General features: G+C 43.1%; 1 protein-coding gene across 1 annotated transcript in view; it reads left to right on the top strand.

Moving 5' to 3' along the window:
- The window catches only part of LOC141052997 (uncharacterized), a 377438-nt gene extending 361899 nt beyond the window's left edge, over window positions 1-15539 (top strand). The window contains 1 exon segment of the mRNA XM_073550320.1: window positions 13878-15539. Within this exon segment, the coding sequence (XP_073406421.1) occupies window positions 13878-14974 (1097 nt within the window). The 3' untranslated portion in view covers window positions 14975-15539.
- Window positions 15540-23090: the final 7551 nt, after the last annotated feature.

Raw genomic sequence — 23090 nt, 5'->3', positions numbered from 1 at the left:
TAAGGAAGATCTGTGAGATGGGGGAAAGATGATCAGTTCAGATTTGTCCACATTGAGTTTGAGGAAGCGGGAGGAGAAGGAGGAAGATATGCAGATAGACACTCCGGGATTCTGGAGAGCAGAGAGGTTACGTCTGGGCCAGAGAGGTAGATCTGAGTATCATCGGCATAAAGGTGGTACTGGAATCTATGGGACTTTGAGTTACCCCAGGTTAAGTTTATAGACTGAGAAGAGTAGGGGTCCTAGAAAGATCCTTGGGGGACTCCCAACAGAGAGAGGGTGGGATGAGGACATAGTGTGGGAGACGCTGAATGTGCGGTTGGAAAGGTATGAGGAGATCCAGGATAGAGCTATATATATATATATATATATATATATATATATACAGTGCCTACAAGTAGTATTCAACCCCCTGCAGATTTAGCAGGTTTGATAAGATGCAAATAAGTTAGAGCCTTCAAACTTCACACAAGAGCAGGATTTATTAACAGATGCATAAATCTTACAAACCAAAAAGTTATGTTGCTCAGTTAAATTTTAATAAATTTTAAACATAAAAGTGTGGGTCAATTATTATTCAACCCCTAGGTTTAATATTTTGTGGAATAACCCTTGTTTGCAATTACAGCTAATAATCGTCTTTTATAAGACCTGATCAGGCCGGCACAAGTCTCTGGAGTTATCTTGGCCCACTCCTCCATGCAGATCTTCTCCAAGTTATCTAGGTTCTTTGGGTGTCTCATGTGGACTTTAATCTTGAGCTTCTTCCACAAGTTTTCAATTGGGTTAAGGTCAGGAGACTGACTAGGCCACTCCAATACCTTGATTTTTTGCCTCTTGAACCAGGCCTTGGTTTTCTTGGCTGTGTGCTTTGGGTCATTGTCTTGTTGAAAGATGAAATGACGACCCATCTTAAGATCCTTGATGGATGAGCGGAGGTTCTTGGCCAAAATCTCCAGGTAGGCCGTGCTATCCATCTTCCCATGGATGCGGACCAGATGGCCAGGCCCCTTGGCTGAGAAACAGCCCCACAGCATGATGCTGCCACCACCATGCTTGACTGCAGGGATGGTATTCTTGGGGTCGTATGCAGTGCCATCCAGTCTCCAAACGTCACGTGTGTGGTTGGCACCAAAGATCTCGATCTTGGTCTCATCAGACCAGAGAACCTTGAACCAGTCTGTCTCAGAGTCCTCCAAGTGATTATGAGCAAACTGTAGACGAGCCTTGACATGACGCTTTGAAAGTAAAGGTACCTTACGGGCTCGTCTGGAACGGAGACCATTGCGGTGGAGTACGTTACTTATGGTATTGACTGAAACCAATGTCCCCACTGCCATGAGATCTTCCCGGAGCTCCTTCCTTGTTGTCCTTGGGTTAGCCTTGACTCTTCGGACAAGCCTGGCCTCGGCACGGGAGGAAACTTTCAAAGGCTGTCCAGGCCGTGGAAGGCTAACAGTAGTTCCATAAGCCTTCCACTTCCGGATGATGCTCCCAACAGTGGAGACAGGTAGGCCCAACTCCTTGGAAAGGGTTTTGTACCCCTTGCCAGCCTTGTGACCCTCCACGATCTTGTCTCTGATGGCCTTGGAATGCTCCTTTGTCTTTCCCATGTTGACCATGTATGAGTGCTGTTCACAAGTTTGGGGAGGGTCTTAAATAGTCAGAAAAGGCTGGAAAAAGAGATAATTAATCCAAACATGTGAAGCTCATTGTTCTTTGTGCCTGAAATACTTCTTAATACTTTAGGGGAACCAAACAGAATTCTGGTGGTTTGAGGGGTTGAATAATAAATGACCCTCTGAATAAACTTTTCACAATTTAAAAAAAAATTTAACAAAGAAATAACATTCTTTTTTGCTGCAGTGCATTTCACACTTCCAGGCTGATCTACTGTCCAAATGTCACAATGCCAAGTTAATTCCGAATGTGTAAACCTGCTAAATCTGCAGGGGGTTGAATACTACTTGTAGGCACTGTATATATATACACTACCGTTCAAATGCTTAGGGTCACTTAGAAAATTCCTTATTTTTTAAAGAAAAGCACAGTTTTTTCCAATGAAGCTATCATTACATGATTCATAAATACTCTCTATACATTGTTAATGTGGTAAATGACAATTCGATCTGCAAATGTCTGGTTTGTAATGCAATATCTTCATAGGTGTATAGAGGCCCATTTCGAACACCCATCACTCCAGTGTTCTTATGGTACTTTGTGTTTGCTAACTGTGTAAGAAGGCTAATGGATGGTTAGAATACCTTTGAAAACCCTTCTGCAAGTATGTTAGCACAGCTGAAAACAGTTTGGCTGATTAGAGAAGCTATAAACCTGACCTTCCTTTGAGCTAGTTGAGAATCTGGAGCATTAAATTTGTTGGTTCCATTAAACTCTCAAAAATGGCCAGAAAGAAAGAACTTTCATGTGAAACTCGACAGTCTATTCTTGTTCTTAGAAATTAAGGCTATTCCATGTGAGAAATTGCCAAGAAACTGAGATTTCCTACAACGGTGTGTACTACTCCCTTCAGAGGAGAGCACAAACAGGCTCTAACCAGAGTAGAAAGAGAAGTGGGAGGCCCCGCTGCACAACTGAGCAACAAGACAAGTACATTAGAGTCTGTAGTTTGAGAAATCGACACCTCACAGGTCCTCAACTGGCAGCTTCATTAAATAGTACACTCAAAACGCCAGTGTCAACGTCTACAGTGAAGAGGCGACTCCGGGATGCTGGCCTTCAGGGCAGTGGCAAAGAAAAAGCCATATCTGAGACTGGCTAATAAAAGGAAAAGATTAATATGGGCAAAAGAACACAGACATTAGACAGAGGAAGATTGCTAAAAAGTGTTATGGACAGTCGAATCCAAGTTTGAGGTGTTTGGATCACACAGAAGAACATTTGTGAGATGCAGAACAACTGAAAAGACGCTGGAAGAGTGCCTGACGCCATCTGTCAAGCATGGTGGAGGTAATGTGATGGTTTGGGGTTGCTTTTGTGCTGGTAAAGTGGGAGATTTGTACAAGGTAAAAGGGATTTTGAATAAGGAAGGCTATCACTTCATTTTGTAAAGCCATACCATACCCTGTGGACAGCGCTTTATTGGAGCCAATTTCATCCTACAACTGGACAATGACCCAAAGCACACCTCCAAATTATGCAAGAACTATCTAGGGAAGAAGCAGGCAGCTGGTATTCCATCTGTAATGGAGTGGCCAGCGCAGTCAACAGATCTCAACCCCATTGAGCTGTTGTGGTATGCAAAAAGTGCCCATCAAGCCAAACCAACTTGTGGGAGGGGCCTCTGGAAGCATGGGGTGAAATTTCTCCAGATTACTTCAGCAAATTAACTGCTAGAATGCCAAAGGTCTACAATGCTGTAATTGCTGCAAAGGGAGCATTCTTTGACGAAAGCAAAGTTTGAAGGAGAAAATTATTATTTCAAATAAAAATCTTTTTTTCGAACCTTGTCAATGTCTGGACTAGATTTTAAATTCATTTGGCAACTCATTTGATTAATAAAAGTATGAGTTTTCATGGAAAACACAAATTTGTCTGGGTGACCCCAAACTTTTGAACGGTAATGTGTGTGTGTGTGTATATATATATATATATATATATATATATACTGTATATATATAATAGATATGTATATCTATAATATAGATAACAATATATACTGTATAATATATATATATTATATATTATTATATATCTTTAAGTTGTATATAGATATAGATAGAAGATTAGGCGTAAATTCATTTGTCGGCTTCTGTAAAATCATTACAGAAGCCGACAGGATAGGAGACATGGTTTACATACAGTAAACCATTGCACTCCATGATTACAATACATAACTCATTATCAGTAATTCCTTCCCTCACTGTCCCAGGCTGCTGGCAGCAGTGAGAACAGACTGTGTGATGGCCAGTGAAGGGGGTCTGCAGCTTCTAATCTGCACAGGGGATGGCAGTCACTGATGTAATCTGTTCTGTGACAAAGCCTCTGCTGTGTGAATGAGACAGCTCTGTGTCACTGATGTCTTCACACAACAGCAGATTTGGTGCAGTGTATGTGCGAAGCTCCACCAAACTCCCTGCAAGCTCCAGTGACCAGCACCGCCCACTGCCCACTCATTGGCTGGTATTGTAATCATGGAGTGGCCCAGAATACAGGACGATTTTCCCTCATTACTTTCACTTTCCATAGATAACTGTTCAGTGTGTGTCTGGGGGAGGAGCTTCTCTCTGCACTGAGGCTGCTGGAGGGGAAGAATTCGTTACTGTGTGATGAGGGCTGCTTCATGTGGTCGGGGAGGGCCTGTAGCTATGGAGGGTGGGGTTGTTGCTATAGAGGGCATGTTTGGAGTAGAGTAGGAGGTTACGACTAGTTCTCATTTCAATGCCATAACACCCCCCCCTGGACGTTCTGTTCAGAATATCTAGAAAACCGTGCAAACTAGTGACAGAAAGTAAATTACTTATTTTCATAATTCTGCAGCCCAGATATGTACTGAGATTATGTGAAAAACCCGGACAACCCCCTTAAGTTTCCTGTGATGTAGTTTATGAGGACTGCAATAGACCAGCCAGACATTTAATCCCTTAACGACCGCCGATACGCCTTTTACCGGCGGTAGTTAAGGGTACTTAAACCACAGCGCCGTGAATTGTGGAAAAAAAAAGATTTTTTTATTTTCACAACTCTACGTTATAAACTTATGTGAAGCACTTGGGGGTTCAAAGTGCTCACTACACATCTAGATAAGCTCCTTGGGGGGGTCTAGTTTCCAAAATGGGTTTACTTGTTGGTGGTTTCTACTGTTTAGGCACATCAGGGGCTCTGCCAACGCAACATGACTCCTGCAGAACATTCCTTCAAAGTCTGCATTCCAAAATAGCGTTCCTTCCCTTCTGAGCTCTCCCATGCGCCCAAACAGTGGTTCCTCCCCACATATGGGGTATCGGTGTACGCAGGACAAATTGCACAACAATTTTTGTGGTCCAATTTCTCCTGTTAGCCTTGTGAAAATAAAAAATAGCGGGCTAAAAAATAATTTTTGAGGGAAAAAAATGATTTTTTATTTTCACTGCTCTGCGTTATAAACTTCTGTGAAGCACTTGGGGGTTCAAAGTGCTCACCACACATCTAGATAAGTTCCTTAAGGGGTCTAGTTTCCAAAATGGTGTCACTTGTGAGTGGTTTTCACTGTTTAGGCACATCAGGGGCTCTCCAAGCGCGGCATGGCGTCCAATCTCAATACCAGCCAATTCTGCATTGAAAAAGTCAAACTGTGCTCCTTGCCTTCTGAGCTCTGCCGTGCGCCCAAACAGTGGATTACCCCCACATATGGGGTATGGGTGTACTCTGGACAAATTGCACAACAACTTTGGGGGTCTAATTTCTCCTGTTACCCTTGTAAAAATAAAAATTTGGGGGCGAAAAGATCATTTTTGTGGAAAAAAAAAGATTTTTTATTTTGACGGCTCTACGTTATAAACTTCTGTGAAGCACTTGGAGGTACAAAGTCCTCACCACACATCTAGATAAGTTCCTAAAGTGGTCTAGTTTCCAAAATGGGGTCACTTGTTGGGAGTTTCCACTGTTTAGGCACATCAGGGTCTCTCCAAACAAAACATGGGGTCCGATCTCAATTCCAGCCAATTCTGCATTGAAAAAGTCAAACGGTGCTCCTTCCGTTCCAAGCCCTGCCATGCGCCCAAACAGTGGTTTACCCCCATATATGGGGTATCGGCGTATTCAGGAGAAATTGCACAACAAATTTTGTGGTTCATTTTCTCTTTTTACTCTTGTGAAAATGAAAAAATTGGTTCTGAATTAAAATGTTTGTAAAAAAATTAAATGTTCATTTTTTCCTTCCACATTGCTTCAGTTCCTGTGAAGCACGTAAAGGGTTAATAAACGTCTTGAATGTGGTTTTGAGCACCTTGAGGGGTGCAGTTTTTAGAATGGTGTCACTTTTTGGTATTTTCTGCCATATTGACCTCTCAAAGTGACTTAAAATGGGGGGCGTGGCTATGTAGTGGTGAGGGAAGGACGCACGCTGCGAGAGCTCCTGCTTATCCTTCACACATCCTGTACATACCGCCTGTATACAGCTCTGGACTTGGCGGCGCTTGGTGTCCACTGGTGTTGGGACCCCCCGGGACCTCCAAGGAGGGACGCAGGACGGCTCCGGTGAGCGGGAGACTTGAAAGGCCGGGGTGGACGATGGGACCCGTGGGGAGTGGCGGCCATCTTAGATGAGCGCGCTATCAGGGAGCGCGGCGTCCAGTTTCCAACGCTGCAGGGACAGCGACTTATATCCTACAGGATCTGAGGGGAGTGCGGTGAGTGCTCTGAAAGACGGGCCCTGCATGATTCCCTCCCTCTAAACTGAACTGCTGGTGCCATTACTGTGAGGGAACCTGCTCCCCCTCCCATTGCTGCTGTCTCTGAGAGCGGATATCCCTCCCTCTGCCATAGGAGCCTTGGTGATCTTCTGTCTCCGTCTACACAGACTCTGCTCCCAGGCTCTAATTAATAAACGTGGTCCCTGATGTATATATATAATTGCAACAGGAAGATTTCTGGACTGTATAATTTCAGCTATACCAGGGTATTTCACGGCTCTTAGTCATGAATCGATCTAAAGGATCGACGGCAGCAGAAAAATTGAAGGAATTTGTCAGACCTGACCCTTCTGAGAGTGCACGTTCTCTACGGAATGCCCCCTCACAATCTCAACGTAAAAATCATCCCTCAGGGGGTGGAGAGGAGACCGAACAGGAAGAAATGACTCTTAAGCAGGCATCTGAGCAGCTGATGCAGGCTATCTCCCTCACTAGGACATCTCTGACGGAGAAAATAGAGGATGTCTACACTGAGGTGGGGAGACTCCGTCATGATATGCAGGCCATGAGGGGGCGCATCACAGAGGTGGAGACAAGAGTGTCAGAGCTCTGACAAAGATCTTACAGATCGAAACGCGTTGCCGTGTCCGTGTGTATGGCATTTACTATGAAGATGACATAATTTTAATGTTGAAATAAAGAAGAAATTTTTTACACGCAGCTGGAACTAATTGCTTGTTCCTTATCTCGCATAGATTACATTTTTGGATCTAGTGGTCTGGCAATATAGGTGGATAGTATTGAGCATGGAAGTAGAGGGATTTCGGATCATAGTCGAATTATTCTTTTTTTGAATCAGATCTTTTTTATTAAACATTCAGGAATCAATACAGAAAGAATATGACATCTTATATAGCTAGTAAAAAATTACATTGAGAGCAGATATTATTTAAAGGGTAAAACTCTTCCTGCGTAAGAATAAATAAAAAGAAGAAATCTCAAAACACAGATATTTGCATAAAATTGAGCCTATAAACAACATGGCTCCACAAATAAACAAAAATCAAAATTATACATCAGTGCCTCATTTCAGCGGGAAAACCATCCCCGCCAGCCGCGCCACTCCGCATCATATTTCGCCCCCGCCCCCCACGGATATCAGGTCAAATCCACCCCAGCCCCCTCCCACCGCGCCACTCAAAATCTACTTCGCCACAAAGGGCACTAGACTTTATTTTCACCCCCCAAGCATCCCCTCATCACAAGCACAACAGCAACTGGTCCATCATCGCATCCCGTACCAGTGCACCCGAGGGGAGACCCGGTGACTCCATCCATGGCTGCCAAATTTTGTAAAACTTGCTTATTGCATTTCTCTTTAAATAAGCCCCCCTTTCCAATCTGATGACATTATTTAGTTTATTTTTAAGCTCTGACAATGTTGGTGGCATAGGATCCAACCAATGATATGCAAGTATCTTTCTTGCCTGATACAGGATGCGTGCTATTCCCAGGGCCACTGCAGAGTCCGGGTCAACCCCCTCCTCCCACAAATTCAACAAACAGACGAGGTGACGGTCGTATTGTAATATGGTATACCTGGGCTATGAGTCCCAGGGTCTGCCTCCAGAAATCCCCAATGTGCCCGCACTCCCACATAACATGCATCAAGTGGGCATCATCCTGCCCACACCTAACACATTGTGTATTGGGCCTAAGTCCCATTTTAAATAATAAGCTGGGTGTTTTATATACCCTGTGAATGAGATATATTTGCGAAAGCCGCTGGCACTCAGAAACCGCCATTTTAGGGACCTGTTCTAGAATATCGGACCACTGGTCCTCCGTCAGGGGGCCAACGTCCCATTCCCACTTATTCTTAGCAGCAGTCAGTGGATATGTCTCCAGATGGGCAGGCAATAATCTTTTATATAATTCAGAGATAAGTCCCCTAGAAGACTCAGATGTAAGTAGCATATGTAGTGTTTGATTATGTGTCACTATCACCGGATTTGTCCTTCTCTGTTTTTCCAATGCATGTCTTAGCTGTAAGTACTGATAAAAGAAGACGATAGTCGAATTATTCTTAAACTCATGTATGGCCCACCAAGTGGTAGAATGACATGGAAATTAAACCCTTTCTGGCTGAAATTGGTCAAGTCACCTGACAGAACAATTGACCAATTACATGTTTTCATGACCTCCCACCCCGAACCACGGAATGTTAATTTATTTTGGGACACCCTCAAGGCGTACTTGAGGGGTTGCCTATCTTCTACGATCTCCTACATCAAACGGGTGACGTCGGGGGAGGATGACGAAATAGAGCAACGATTGAAAGATTCAGGGGCCGCTTACATATCCGATCAAACTAGTGGTAATAGAGTGGAGTGGTTGACTGCCCAAAGATTATATACTCAACACATAGACTCCAAGTCCAAACGTAAATTATTTTTTACTCGCCAGTCCTACTTTGAACTAGGGAACCAATCTAGTAAATTTCTGGCCTGTTTGGTGCGGCAGCACAATACAACTAACACAATATTACAAATCCGCAGCTCAGATGGTACATTGGTGTCCTCGACAGAAGAAATAATGAGATGTTTCCATGATTATTATAGTTCACTGTACAGCTCAAGAAATGACATTGATAGCCAGGGGTGTCTAGACTATCTATCAGATATAACGTTTCCCACATTGAGTACTTCTCAGCAGGCCTTTATGGACGCTGAATTCACTTTGGAAGAGATAGAAGATTCCATGAGAGATATGGCCTCTGGGAAAGCCCCTGGGCCAGATGGGTTTCCTATTGAGCTGTACAGGAAATACCGGGAGATTTTGGCGCCACTTTTGTTGTCGGTGTTTCAGGGGATCTGGGGAGGAGGGGTCATGCCGGAGTCCTTCTATGAAGCTAATATAATAGTGCTTCAGATAGAAGGGAAGGACCCTCTAGATTGTGGATCATATCGCCCCATATCTTTAGTAAATGTGGATTACAAAATTTTTACGAAAATCTTGGCTACTAGGCTGAACTCAATTATTTTGGAACTTATACACCTTGACCAGACTGGCTTTATGCCCGGTAAAAGCACCTCCATTAATATTAGACGGGTTCAATCGGTGGTCCAATACAGCTCCCTGACGCCGGACAATAAGTGGGCATTGGCATCGTTGGATGCAGCCAAGGCCTTCGATTCCCTTGAGTGGCCTTTCCTCCACGCATGCTTGCAGAAATATGGTTTTGGGGATAGGTTCCTAAAATGGGTTAATACATTGTATATGAAACCTAAGGCCCTTGTCATTGTAAATGGCTCCATTTCTGAGTCCTTTTCTCTGCACAGGGAGACTCGTCAAGGGTGTCCCCTTTCCCTGGCCCTCTTTGCTCTTGCAATAGAGGCTCTGGCAATTCGCATGAGAACTTCCCCTAATATTGTGGGTATAGAGATAGCAGATCGGGTCCATACCATAGGCCTATATGCTGATGACATGGTAATATTTATGGATAAGGCGGAGGAGACACTGACGGGGGTGATTGCTACTATAAATGAATTCGGCAAATATTCTGGCCTGTATATAAATTGGGCGAAGTCTGCTTTGATGCCTCTCTCTCACACCCCGATGCCGCGACTTGAGACTCTCTCCTTGCTGCCTATTGTACCACATTTTAAATATCTGGGTGTTCATATTTCTCAATCCAGCACGCTTGATCTGCAACTTAATATATATCCATTACTGGAGATGGTTAAAGTCAAATTTGCGATCTGGAGCAAACTCCCGCTGTCTGTAGCTGGACGCATTAATTTAATTAAAATGATACTACTCCCTAAGATCAGTTATTTCCTCCAACAGTGCTGTGGTGGTGCCTAAGTCTTTCTTCACCAATTTGAATTCCCAGATTACATCTTTTATATGGGGGAAAACCAGGCCAAAGCTCAAGCTGTCCACCCTACAAAGGCCAAAAAAGGAGGGGGGGGCAGCACTGCCGGATTTTTTTCTGTATTATCTGGCGGGACAGGCCAGAGCTATAAATAAGTGGATGCCCGGTGATATCTCCCTAACTCTGAGAGCCATCTGCTTCATGCCGCACGTGCTGATTGCCCACTTGGGTTTTTGGAATTGGAGAAAGTAAATGTCCCACGTCTGCTACCCATGCTTCGTCTGGCAAGATTAGTGTGGAGACAGATTAAGAGGGTGGTTGGATTTAGTGATATCATAGCTGAAATGCCCTTATGGAATAACAGTTATTTTCCGACACTGCTTGTCCACCCATCTGCCGAATTCTGGCCTCAGTATAATGTCTCTACGATAGGGGAAATATATGATTGCGGTACACTAATATCTTTTGAACAATTACAAGCTAAATGTGACGTCCCGAGGTCGAAGTTCTTCCGATATTTGCAATTAAGATCAGCCTTTCAATCGCACATGAGATATTTTTGTGTGAATAATGCTATTTCGTCTCTACCCTTGATAGGCATTCTTAAATCACAGGGTCCCCAGGGTCTCATCTCCTCTCTGTACACATACATGCTGTCGGTGGGGACGGAATCTGCCATATGCTTGGTTAGGGGGAAATGGTAAGGCTCATCCCTGATACGCAGAGAGAGGCGTGGGAGGAAATCCTGGAATGACCAACTAAGGTGTCTCCGTCAATTAACAATAGAATGATACAACTTTATATTATAAACCAATCATACTTGACTCCGACTCGACTTTTTAAGATGGGCCGTTTCCAATCTTTGGAGTGTCTGAGATGTCATACATCAGATGCAGATTTTATTCACATGATTTGGCAATGTCCAATTATAGCACACTATTGGAAAGAGGTGACATCATTATTAACCTTCCTGGCACAAATTCCTATTCCCCTTGAGCCGCTGGTTTGACTGTTTGGGGTGTGGGATGATGAGACATGGGGACATTATACGGGGATTTTCTTACGGGAGACATTGCTTATGGCACGGAAGGTACTGGCACTGCGGTGGATGGGGGGTTCGGATCCCTCCCTTGGGGCCTGGATTGAATTGGTGAACTCGATTATACCGTACGAACGTACGCTGTACCAAAACAGAGGGTGCCCTGGTAAATTTGAGAAGATATGGGAGAGGTGGAATTCCTCTCATCTCACGTTGTTGGACGGAGATATCCCATGATAAAGAGCTAATTATGTGGACACAGGCTGCAGATAGTTGTTGTTTTGTAGTAGTAGTAATGGTTTAGCGGTTTGACAGGCTTTATATTTTGAATAATAATATACAGACTAATGTAAGGCAATTGACAGTATGTTTTATTCTATACACAACTGGTATACATACACTGTTTGACATTAATGCTCTGTGTGTTATATGGTATTTTCATCATTGTCGGTTTGTATATTGTATTCCCTGTCTATGGTTCAATAAACAAATTTAAAAAAGAAAAGTGACTTCAAATGTGATGTGGTGCCTAAAAAAAATGGTTTTGTAAATTTTGTTGTAAAAATGAGAAATCGCTGGTCAACTTTTAACCCTTATAACTTCCTAACAAAAAAAGTTTTGGTTCCAAAATTGTGCTGATGTAAAGTAGACATGTGGGAAATGCTATTTATTAAGTATTTTCTGTGACATATCTCTCTGATTTAAGGGCATAAGAATAAAAAGTTTGAAAATTGCTAAATTTTAAATTTTTTTTGCCATATTTCCATTTTTTTCCTAAATAAAACGCAAGTCATATCGAAGAAATTTTACCAGTAACATGAAGTACAATATGTCACGAAAAAGGAATCTCAGAATCAGCGGGATCAGTTGAAGTGTTCCAGAGTTATAAGCACAGTAAGATCGTTCTGGTTGCCTTTAGCCTCTGCAGAAGTAACTGGGGCCTCATTTATGAAAATTACTCACAGTAAGATCGTTTTAGTTTCCTATAGCAACAAGAGTGCAGCTTTCAGCATTGAGGCTGCTGAGGTAAAGTGAAAGCTGAGCTCTGATTGGTTGCAATGGACAATTAGAAAAGCTTGACTGTGAGGCAGTCACACATTTTCTGCTTGATATATATAAATTAACCTATTAGATCTCTGATCAGTGTGAGGTGATTACTAAGGATATAATACGAAGGACTGTTTTTTGTTTGTTTTTTTTAACATGCTGCCAAAAAAATGACCGTCTATTGGGCAAATTAATAAAGCAAAGCTGTCTCAAACAACTGAGATAAGTGAACAACTTGAGTCCCAGCTTGAAAGAAAAAAGGATGAGACAGGCTGAAACATCTGAAAAACAGGATGAATGTCGCCAGAAATGTCCGCATAGAACATATGCAACTTATGCAAAGATGTAGGCAGGTTGACTTGAGTTTGGAACCATTTCACTATGACCCAATTCAGGACTATAGGTCATATCTGAAAGTAATAATGCATAAAATGGAAGTAATATGCAAACATTGTCAAGCAAAAAAGTTAAAGTTGTTTGCCACTTTTAAATCAGCCTCCCAAACTACTACTTTCATACATGTCGAGAACAACTCCTGAGTCCAAGCATTTTCTGCAAAGTATCAGGAGATACAATTCATCTTTGCAGATGACATCCTTTGGTACGACAGCTGTACTTGAGGAAGCAGGATTTATGCCAGGGCCAAATACATCATAAAATGGGTTTCATGCTTCCTGAAGCAAATAAAGACCCCAAATTTTTACAAATTTACTTTTTGGGAGACGAGCACATGCAAGCTGGTCGATGTTGTGAAGCTATACCTGAGACAAAAAAAAGATATTGTTTTGAATTTGCAAACATTTTTCCATCAACACAATCCATTAGTAAACCTTTTTAAAACAGCCTAAGGGTCCCGTTTCACTTAGCGATGCACCAGCAATCCCGACATCGATACGACCTGGTAGGGATCGCTGGTGCGTCGCTAAATGATTGCTAGTAAGTTGCCAAACAGGCAGATCTCTTCAGCAACGCATCAACGATCAAGCGATCAAACACAGCGATGCATGTTGGCCAATGGGACGCCGACGACTAAAAAATGTCCCAAGACATTCCTGCACGACCAGCGATATCCAGCAGGGGGGCCGGTTGCTGCTGCATGTCACATGTAGCGAGATCGCAGGAGAGATCGCTGTTGCGTCACAAAATCGGTGACGCCTTAGCGATCTCGCTATGTGAGACGGGGCCTTTAGAATGTCAAGTGATGAATATCAGATTGTAATCAGAGCAGACAAGGCACTGGTTCGTGAGTCCAAAGAATTATTTAAGTCTCCCAGTGTTAATGAAGTAGCTATTGTAATAGTTGGACAGGACTTTAAGCCGTGATATAATTATTCAGCAAAAGGATGGTCAGAACAAGGTCCAACGTTGGGCAGCACGGTGGCTCAGTGGTTAGCCAGGGTCTTGTTCATGTGATAGTCTGTGAGTGGGTATTGTCTTAGGGAATAATTAAATTTTGCTACATAATTTGCCATTTCTACTGACATTTTAAGTAGAAATGTTAAAAAATGTACATTTCAAGAATATTTTATTCAAAATTAATTTTTGGTTTTATTCTTGGCAGATGAATGTACCAAGAGACCAGAGGGACAGCTGATATCTTCAATTTTTAAATCAGACGACCTTGAGATCACCCAGGATACATTTGAAGTGAATGTCATTACTCCAGATATACCATCATCCCTTCACAGCAAAGATTTATCATTTAATCCTTTGAAACAGTTCATATCTTCTGACTCATTAGAGACAACTAATAAATATAAAAGTCACAAAAGAGACAAAGAAAAACAAACTGATCATAAAGCAAAGAAGACATTTTCACATTCAGACTATGGAAATAGTTTTCCCCTCAAAATGTGTTATGTTGAACATCAAAAAGGTGACACAGAGGAGAAGAGATTTTCTTGTTCCAAGTGTGGAAAATATTTTAACAAGAAATCAATGCTTCTTACACATGAAAGAATTCATAATGGAGAGAAGCCATATTCATGTTCAGAATGTGGGAAATATTTTAACCAGAAATCAATTCTTGTTAGGCATGAGAAAATTCATACTGGGGAGAAACCTCATTCATGTTCAGAATGTGGGAAATATTTTAACCAGAAATCAGTTCTTGATAGGCATGAGAAAATTCATTCTGGGGAGAAACCTCATTCATGTTCGGAATGTGGAAAATGTTTTAGCCAGAAATCAATTCTTGTGAGGCATGAGAAAATTCATTCTGGGGTGAAGCCACATTCATGTTCAGAATGTGGAAAATGTTTTTTACATAAATCGCACCTTGTTACACATAAAAGAAGTCACACAGGGGAGAAGCCATATTCATGTTCAGAATGTGAGAAATGTTTTACAGAGAAATCAAATCTTATAGCACATCACAGAACTCACACGGGGGAGAAACTATATTTATGTTCAGAATGTGGGAAATATTTTATCTGCAAATCTCATCTTGTTAAGCACCAGAGAATTCATACAGGGGAGAAGCCTTTTTCATGTTCAGAATGTGGGAGATGTTTTACAGAGAAATCACATCTCATCTCACATCAGAAAACTCACACAGGGGAGAAACAATATTTATGTTCAGAATGTGGGAAATATTTTAATCGGAAATCGATTCTTGTTAGACACCAGAGAATTCACAGAGTGGAGAAGCTTTTTTGATTCTCAGAATGTGGGAAATATTTTAACCCCAAATGGTACCATTTTAAACATCTTAAATCCCACATGGGGAAAATTCATTATCATACCTAGAATGTAAGAAATTAGTTACTTGAAAATAATACTTTGTTGAATAAAAAATATATAGCATGGGGAAAAACTATATATTTTATTGACAAATTGTACAAAAAACATGTAAAAGACAGTTGTATAATTAATCCCTTCATGACTTGTGAAGTACATGTACCTCAAAAATCGTGTCCCTGTCTTTGATGCTGGCTTGCAGGCCTAGCCCACATCTTTCCCAGCACATGATGGCTGATTTATTTAGCCATCATGTTCCATTAGCAGCCATGGGTAGAGAGGAGCTTCACTATTTTGTATTAAAAAATGAAACAACGGAAATGCAATTGAAGTGTAGACATTCAGGTTTAATAAAAGGGGTTGAACAAAAATATCTTCTGAAACGTTTAGGAATTGCAACCATTTTTCTAAAAACCTCATTTAAGGGGCTCAAAAGTAATTTGACAAATTAAATGTATCAGAAATAAAATTATTATAATAAAAAGTTATTGGGTGAATCTAGAATGTTCTGATGAGGACTAACATATGAAAGACATGGGAATGTTACTCGGGTGTGTGGTAAGATAACACATTAACCGTTTCCATTTAAATGTCCAGGCTGGTTTATTGGTGCTTCATAAACCATGCCACGAGTAAAGGAAAATAAATAGACTTTCAGTACAGGCAAAACATAATAAAGTGTTCCAACAAAGTCATTTTAGAGAGTCCAGGACACAGGCTTAATACTATCAAGCATACCAGCTCAGTCTGGAGATGTCACACTGGAGGACTTCTTACCTCCACACACAGGCCATGTGTCAAACAAACAGACTCCATTTCATCATGTGAACCACACCCATAGGTGGAGTATGTGGTTCGCCAGACCCGCCCATCTCTCAGGCTGCCTCTAAACCTGACCCAGAAGCATAAAACAGGCCTCATAGTACTATGTGCAATAGAACATTACTTTAGGTTTACATCACAGAGGACAGCCACCTTTGTGATACATACATCACATCAACTATGTGTCTGGTAGTCCCCTTAAATCCTTCCCTCCTCTGACTAAAGCTGTGGTGCTTGACACCTTTTACCATTACACACGGGATTATCATGAGGGCATTGGCATTACCATATAACTTCCCGGCTCGATGTTCCACATCGAGTAAGGCATGGTCTGATAGCAGCTTAAATTTTCACCCTAACAGATAGTATTGTAATGTGTCCACCGCCCACTTTATGGACAAGCATTCCATCTCTAATATGGAAAAATTCTTCTCACATGCTCCTTCCTTTGTCCTGAGAAAGGACTGACTTCTGAGGCATCTTTCTGGAGCACAATTTCCTTCTTAAAGTTTGGGGCTATCAGAAACGGATGCTTAAACAGGACTACTTTCAGTTTTTGAAAGGCCGCCTCCGCAATCCATTTGGCCATATCTGATTTTGTCCATTTAAGGAGGTCAGTCAGGGGTGTGGCCATCATGGCAAAGTCTAAGAGGAATTTCCATGTAGTACCCCATGATTCAGAGAAAAGCTAACTTGCTTCTTTGAGAGTTGTCTAGGTCAGTTTTGAATTGCTCCCACTTTACTGATCTGGGTTTCATCTTGCCTCTACCTACTACATATCCAAGGTATTTTGCCTCTTCTTTGCCCATGGCACTTTTTTTGATAGAAAACCCCACCTGCCTGAGAGCATAAAACACCACCTGGACCTTTCACAGATTACTTCACCAATCCGGGTTAAAGACTATAATATCGTCTAGGTATGTCACGGCGTAATTCTTATGGTGTGCGAGGATCCAGTCCATGGCCTTCTGGAAGGTGGCTGGTGCTCTCTGCAGTCCTAACGGCATCCAGTTGTATTGGAATTATCTGTCAGACATAGAGAAAGCAGTTTTCTCCTTGGCTTCCTGTGACATGGGGTTTTGCCAATATTCCTTCGTTAAATCCAAGGTGGTTATGTACCTTGATGGCCCAAGTCTCTCAATAGATTAATTGACATGTAACGTTGAATATGTGTCAAACTTGGAGACTTCATTCAGCTTCCTGTAATTGTTACAGAACCTCAATTCGCCATCGGGTTTTGGAACCAGGACAATGGGCTAGACCACTTGCTCTTGGATTCCTCAATGACTCAGAGATTCAGCATACGCTTTAATTCCTTGGAGATCAGCTCTTGCTGGGCCTCGGGAATTCAATAGGGCTTCAAGCTCACCTACACATGGGATTTTGTCATAATCTCGTGTTCTCTTACCTTTGTACACTCTGGCAAATCTGAGAACAGGTCCCTGTTCTGCTGCAACTCCCGACCCTGCTGTTTTTGGACATTCAAAAGCATCTACGCATTTGCGACTCCTTCAACATCTGTTTCTGGCTTGACCAGCAAACATGGGAGTTTCAGTTGGCTCCCTGTCTTGTTACGGTTTACGGTTTAATAAGATTGCTGTGGTACACTTGGTACGGTTTTCGTCTTCCTGGTTGATGAACCTTGTAGTTCACTTCACCAAGCTTCTTCACCACCTTGTAGGAGACTTGCCATTTGGCCAAAAACTTACTCTCCACTGTGGGAATTAGTACAAGGATTTTGGTCCCCGGGGCTGAACTGCCTCATCCTGTCTGACTGGTTGTAGACCTTACAATTAGCATCACCTTCGCAATCCTCTTCCTCTTCTAAATCTCGGCAATATTCTCCATGACGTCTTGGTGGGGCGTGACTTTGGGTTCCCAAGTTTACTTCGCTACTTCAAGGCTGCCCCATAGATGTTGGTCATACAAAAGTTTAAAAAGAGAGAATCCAGTAGAGGCTTGTGGAACCTGCTGGATAGAAAACAATAAGAGAGGGTAGGAGACACTCACTGCTCTGCATGCCGGGGCTGTGTATGCAGAGACCAGTTAGTATTCATTGCTCTTCAGTAGCGAACACTGTCAACCGGAGCCTTCCTGCAGCTGCCGGCGGTCACATGTGCCTTTACTTAAGAGAAATGAATATTCTCCACTCTCCATGCCCAGAGAGGTGAATATTCATTTCTCTTAAGTAGAAGTACATGTGACTGCCGGCAGCAGCTGACAATGTGTGCGCTACTGAAGAGCAATAAATACTCGCTACTCTCTGAGCGCACAGTCCCGGCGTGGAGAGCATTGAGTATTTCAACAGCTGCTTTTCAGCTTGCAAGCAGCGCATGATGTCCCAAGGGCGCGCTGGGAAGGTAAGTGTAATGTTTTCTGATGGGGCCATGCATATCAGGACCGGTATTGGGGGCAATCATACCAAGACGCTATTAAAGAGAAATGTATATTCATTGCACTCCACGCCCATGGGTGTGGAATGCAGTGAATATTAATTTCTCTTTAGCAGCAGACACAGGAGTTGGCCTTGCCACCGGCTCCAGCCTCCTGTGAACCGCTGCTCCACCAATGCTGCTCCCCCACCTGCCCACCAGAGCTGGCTGGTACATTCCGACTATAAGACGCACCCCCATTTTCATCCTCATGTTTGAAGGAAAAAAGTGCGTCTTATAGTCTGAAAAATACGGTACCTTTATCCACACAATAATGAATACGGTAAGTAACATTACACTCTCAATTATAACGTAAGCAAATAAAAAAGCAAACAGAATAGAACATTGCATATTATGACAATTTCCATTATAAAGTATTGCACGCTCAATTAAATTAACAGGTTCTTTCTCAAAATTCCAAACACGTACCAGTTCGGGTCATAACAAAGCACACTCTTTTAGTTTACATACATCACACATCACATTCCACATTCTGAAAAAGACACACATCAGGGTTCGTAATGTGAGATAGATGAAGTCATGGCATTAGGGGATAAGTGCGTTAAGGGTGAGTCACACCATCTCTCCCATATCTTATGGAACTTCTGGGGACATCCTCTATTTTTATATAATATATTCTCATATGGTATGATATCATTCACTATTTTTTTCCACTGGTTAATTATGGAAAGTTCCCCACAATCCACCTTAGTGATATTGCTTTCCTAGCAATAAACAGAACCGCCCGGAGAAATATCCTGTCATAGTGCAACCACATTTCTTCATCCACAATACCCAATATATCTCTGGACAGCGTTCACCTGGTATCCCAGTTATCCATTCTAATGTAGTTATCACTTCACTCCAGTATTTTCGTATTATCCCACAATTCCAGATAAGATGCCAGAAGTCCACTCCCGATTCCCCATATCTATGGCATTCATCCGTTGCTAGTCTACCAAATCTATGTAGTCTAACTGGGGTCAGGTGAGATTGATGTAAGATATATACTTGAATTAACTTTTTATTTGCAGCTGGCGAAACCATCGTATGTGCCTCTAGGGCATCAGTCCACTGATCATCAGTGATAGAAGGGATTCATTGCCGCCATTTACTCTCAACAGCAAGTTGAGTAGAAGCAATCCTGGAGTTTAGTAGAAAGGTATATAGGGAGGATATTACGCCCATGGGTCCTTGAGTTGTTAGCGCTCCTATCAATGGATATTTGGATATTCGCATCCTAGGATATGGAAACTGGTGCATTATGGCATGTCTCATTTCCAAATATCTTTAAAAAAAAATCCCTATGACGGGTCCCAAACTTTATATGAACTTAATCAAATAATAAAATTTCATTTTCACAAATCTGATTGTGTCATCCCACTTCCAGGTCAGGTGACTCCTTCTCTTCCTGCCAGTGGCCATTACTAGTTTCTTTTTCACCCGGGAGAGACACACTTACCAGGCTGTGGAAGGCATCAGTTTTTTCACCACTCACACTTTGCTAAATCATCTTGCTGCATACCTTGCTGCACACATCTTGCTGTACCACCTGGGTTGTTATACCTGCATTTCTGGAGAAGTACTGCATTACCAATCATACGCTGTATGTCCAGATTTCCAATATACAAGTCTGGACTTCACAATATCTGGTGTGTATCATCTCTCCGGATGCATGAACAGCAAACCAGCAACAATGGTCCTGTCTGCTCTGCATCGAGGAAACGGAAGGTAGAATCTCTCCCAGCCCCACTCAACTACACCTCCTTTCGCATCATGTGGGGACAGAACAGTCAAAAAACTGCCTTGAAGCCCAGCAAAAATCACCCTTAGATCCTAATCCGCCTGCCCGCTCACATACTGCAGCCCTGCTCTGCTAAGAAACTCTGCGTCACCCGAGACAGCATTGTGCATAGAGACTGTATATTATACAACATTGCTGCAGATTGTCGGACTGCAAAACCCCACAATTCTCTAAAAACACATTGGGGATCTCGCCAGGACGTCTTAACTAAGCTGCACTGCGATTTCCAGCCCCCAATTCAAAAGTTCAGTCTCTTAAAGAGACAGTGCACCTTAAATCAAAATGGCCGAAAAAGACCCTGCACAGTCTCCCACTGCTGAAACAGAGCAAATACTACCCGATACTGTCCATTATGAAGAGGGGGAAACAGAGCCAGCTTCAGAAACAGACCAAGACGCTCTGTCAAACCAACCATAAAGGTCGTCGAAAACTATTACAGTACAAAGGATGAGTTTAATGACAACCTGGACGACCTATGGGAACGAGTCACCTCCCTCATGTCAAGCATCCGCCACAAAAATGATGCAGTGAGTCTACAGGACACTATAAAACGGCTACACACGGCCCATGGAAGATACAAGAGACTGTCCGCAAGGTACGTTGCCTTCCTAAAAGACTCTAATATTGATGAAGCCTCATCAGAATTAAGCAAAGTGGATTCCACAGAAAGAGAAAGGGACGCCGCTGTGCAAGACGCCAAAGATAAAGCGGAGCTCCGTATCGCTTATCTGCAAGAAGCTGGATCTCACAGGTCAGGCTTATCCAGACACTCTGCCCGGTCATACAAATCATCGTGCTCAAGAACTTCAGCCCTCAGCGACAGAATCCTAGAGGCCCGTTTAAACGCAGAACGATCCAAACTAAGACGCTCCTACACAGAAAAGAAAACAGAAGCAGAGGCAGAAGCCAAGAAAGCAGAAGCAGAGGCTCGGGCAAAGATTCTTCAAACAGAAATGGAGGAAAAAATCGCATTAGCTGAAGTGAAAATACTTGAGCAATCAAAGAATCAAAACCTCGACCCGATTTGCCTACCACCACTTGAAGAAGAGGACCCAGCTGTCCGTACCAGTGATTACGTGCAGAAACATCTCTGCAGCACACACCTTCTCCAGTGACGTTCAACCCAACAATGTGGAAACGTCCAAGTCAGCCCAACTTACGGTGCCAGTGTTACCCACAGCATCTGCAGAGACCCAAGACCAACGCCATAATGTGTCCCCTAAGGAGCAGCAATCACCACAAGACGACCACAAGATGCACTCCAGTCCATCTCCACAGTTCAAGCCGCAGTCATCGAAATATTCAGAGGTTAAACTACAGCTCAACCCTGCAGCAACATCATTTTACCCGGGAACAATTCACCCTTATACGCCACCCAGCTTATACACCGAGAGGCAACACAAGCTAACATGGTAACAAGGAGTGAAGGATCGGACATGTCCGAGTTAGCCAGGTTTATGGTGAGCAAGGATCTAATCAGCACCAGCCTCTCAAAGTTTGACGACTGTGCAGAGAACTACAGAGCCTGGAAAGCAACCTTCAAGGCCACCATTGCTGACCTCAACCTATCGGCAGAACGGGAGCTCGACATCATGGTAAAATGGTTGGGTCCTGACGCCACAAACCATATCAAGAGTCTTCGGACTGTCTACGTGGGGCAAGCTGAAGCAGGTCTCGCTGCTGCCTGGCTGAGACTCGAAAGAACCTATGGCAGCGCGGAAGCCATAGAAAAGTCCCTATTCGAGAGACTGCAGAACGTTCCAAGGATCAACCTTAAGGAAGCCCACAAGCTTCTGGACATAAGCGATCTGCTTATGGAGCTGGAACTTGCAAAAAGAGACCCGCCTCTGTCTGGATTGTGCTACCTGGACACCGCCCATGGGGTGAACCCAATCTTCTCAAAGCTGCCACATAGTCTGCAAGAGAAGTGGGCAGTGTGCGTTTCCAGGTACAAAAGGTCGCATGATGTCACCTTTCCTCTGTTTAATCAGTTCTGCAAGTTTGTCGACGAACAAGCCCAAATGTGGATCGACCCTAGCCTAGACTTCCTGGAGTCTAACACTACAGCTCCAGCAACACCGTGATTAAGGTATGAAAGCGTCTCACATAGACGCAAGGACTTGAGGAGCAGTATAAGTATCAGAAAGACTAACCTGCCACCACCTGCAGTAACTGCCGATAAACAGTACAATATTCCATCGAAAGATAAGACTTTCAATCGTGAGTGTCCCATTCACAAAAAACCGCACTCACTGAATAAATGTAGAGGCTTCAGGTCCAAAACCATGCACGAGCCCAAGAAAATCCTCAGCGAACTTGGTGTATGTTTCAAGTGCTGCGCCTCATTAGAACACATGGCCAAGGACTGTAAATTTGCCATTAAGTGTGAAGAGTGTCATAGTGACAAACACCCTTCAGCTTTGCATCCAACCTCCGCCACCAGCGATCCAGCAGTCGCAGTTACCTTTAGTCCGACTACAAGCCATGGCGGGGAGCCACAAAATAACACCAATTCTACCATGGCTGTCTCCTGCTCATGCTCAGAAGTATGTGGGGAGAGCCAATGTGATAAATGCTATGCCAGGATATGCCTAATCAAAGTTTATCCAGAAGGGCAACCAGAGAAGGCAGTAAAAATGTATGCCATCATTGACGATCAGAGCAATCGATCCCTGGCTGGACCGAAGTTCTTTGAAGCCTTTGGAATCAAGGGACCAGCAATGCCCTATACTCTGAATACTTGCTCAGGCCGCATAGAGACCAGCGGCAGGAGGGCACAAGGATTCATTGCTTCTCCTGTCAACGGAGGCGTAGAAATACCCTTACCTACGCTAATTGAATGCGATCAAATACCCGACCAAAGGGATGAGATCCCTACCCCAGAAGCTGCGTTCCACCAACCACACCTAAGGCACCTAGCCAGCGTTATCCCACCTATGGATTCAGATGCTGAAATTCTACTTCTGCTCGGCAGAGA

Source organism: Dendrobates tinctorius, unplaced genomic scaffold, assembly GCF_039654945.1.
Source record: "Dendrobates tinctorius isolate UK_male_01 unplaced genomic scaffold, ASM3965494v1 ptg000164l, whole genome shotgun sequence".
NCBI classification, from domain to species: domain Eukaryota; kingdom Metazoa; phylum Chordata; class Amphibia; order Anura; family Dendrobatidae; genus Dendrobates; species Dendrobates tinctorius.
Note: the sequence above shows the minus strand (reverse complement) of the source record. Positions and strands in the feature narration are given on the sequence as shown.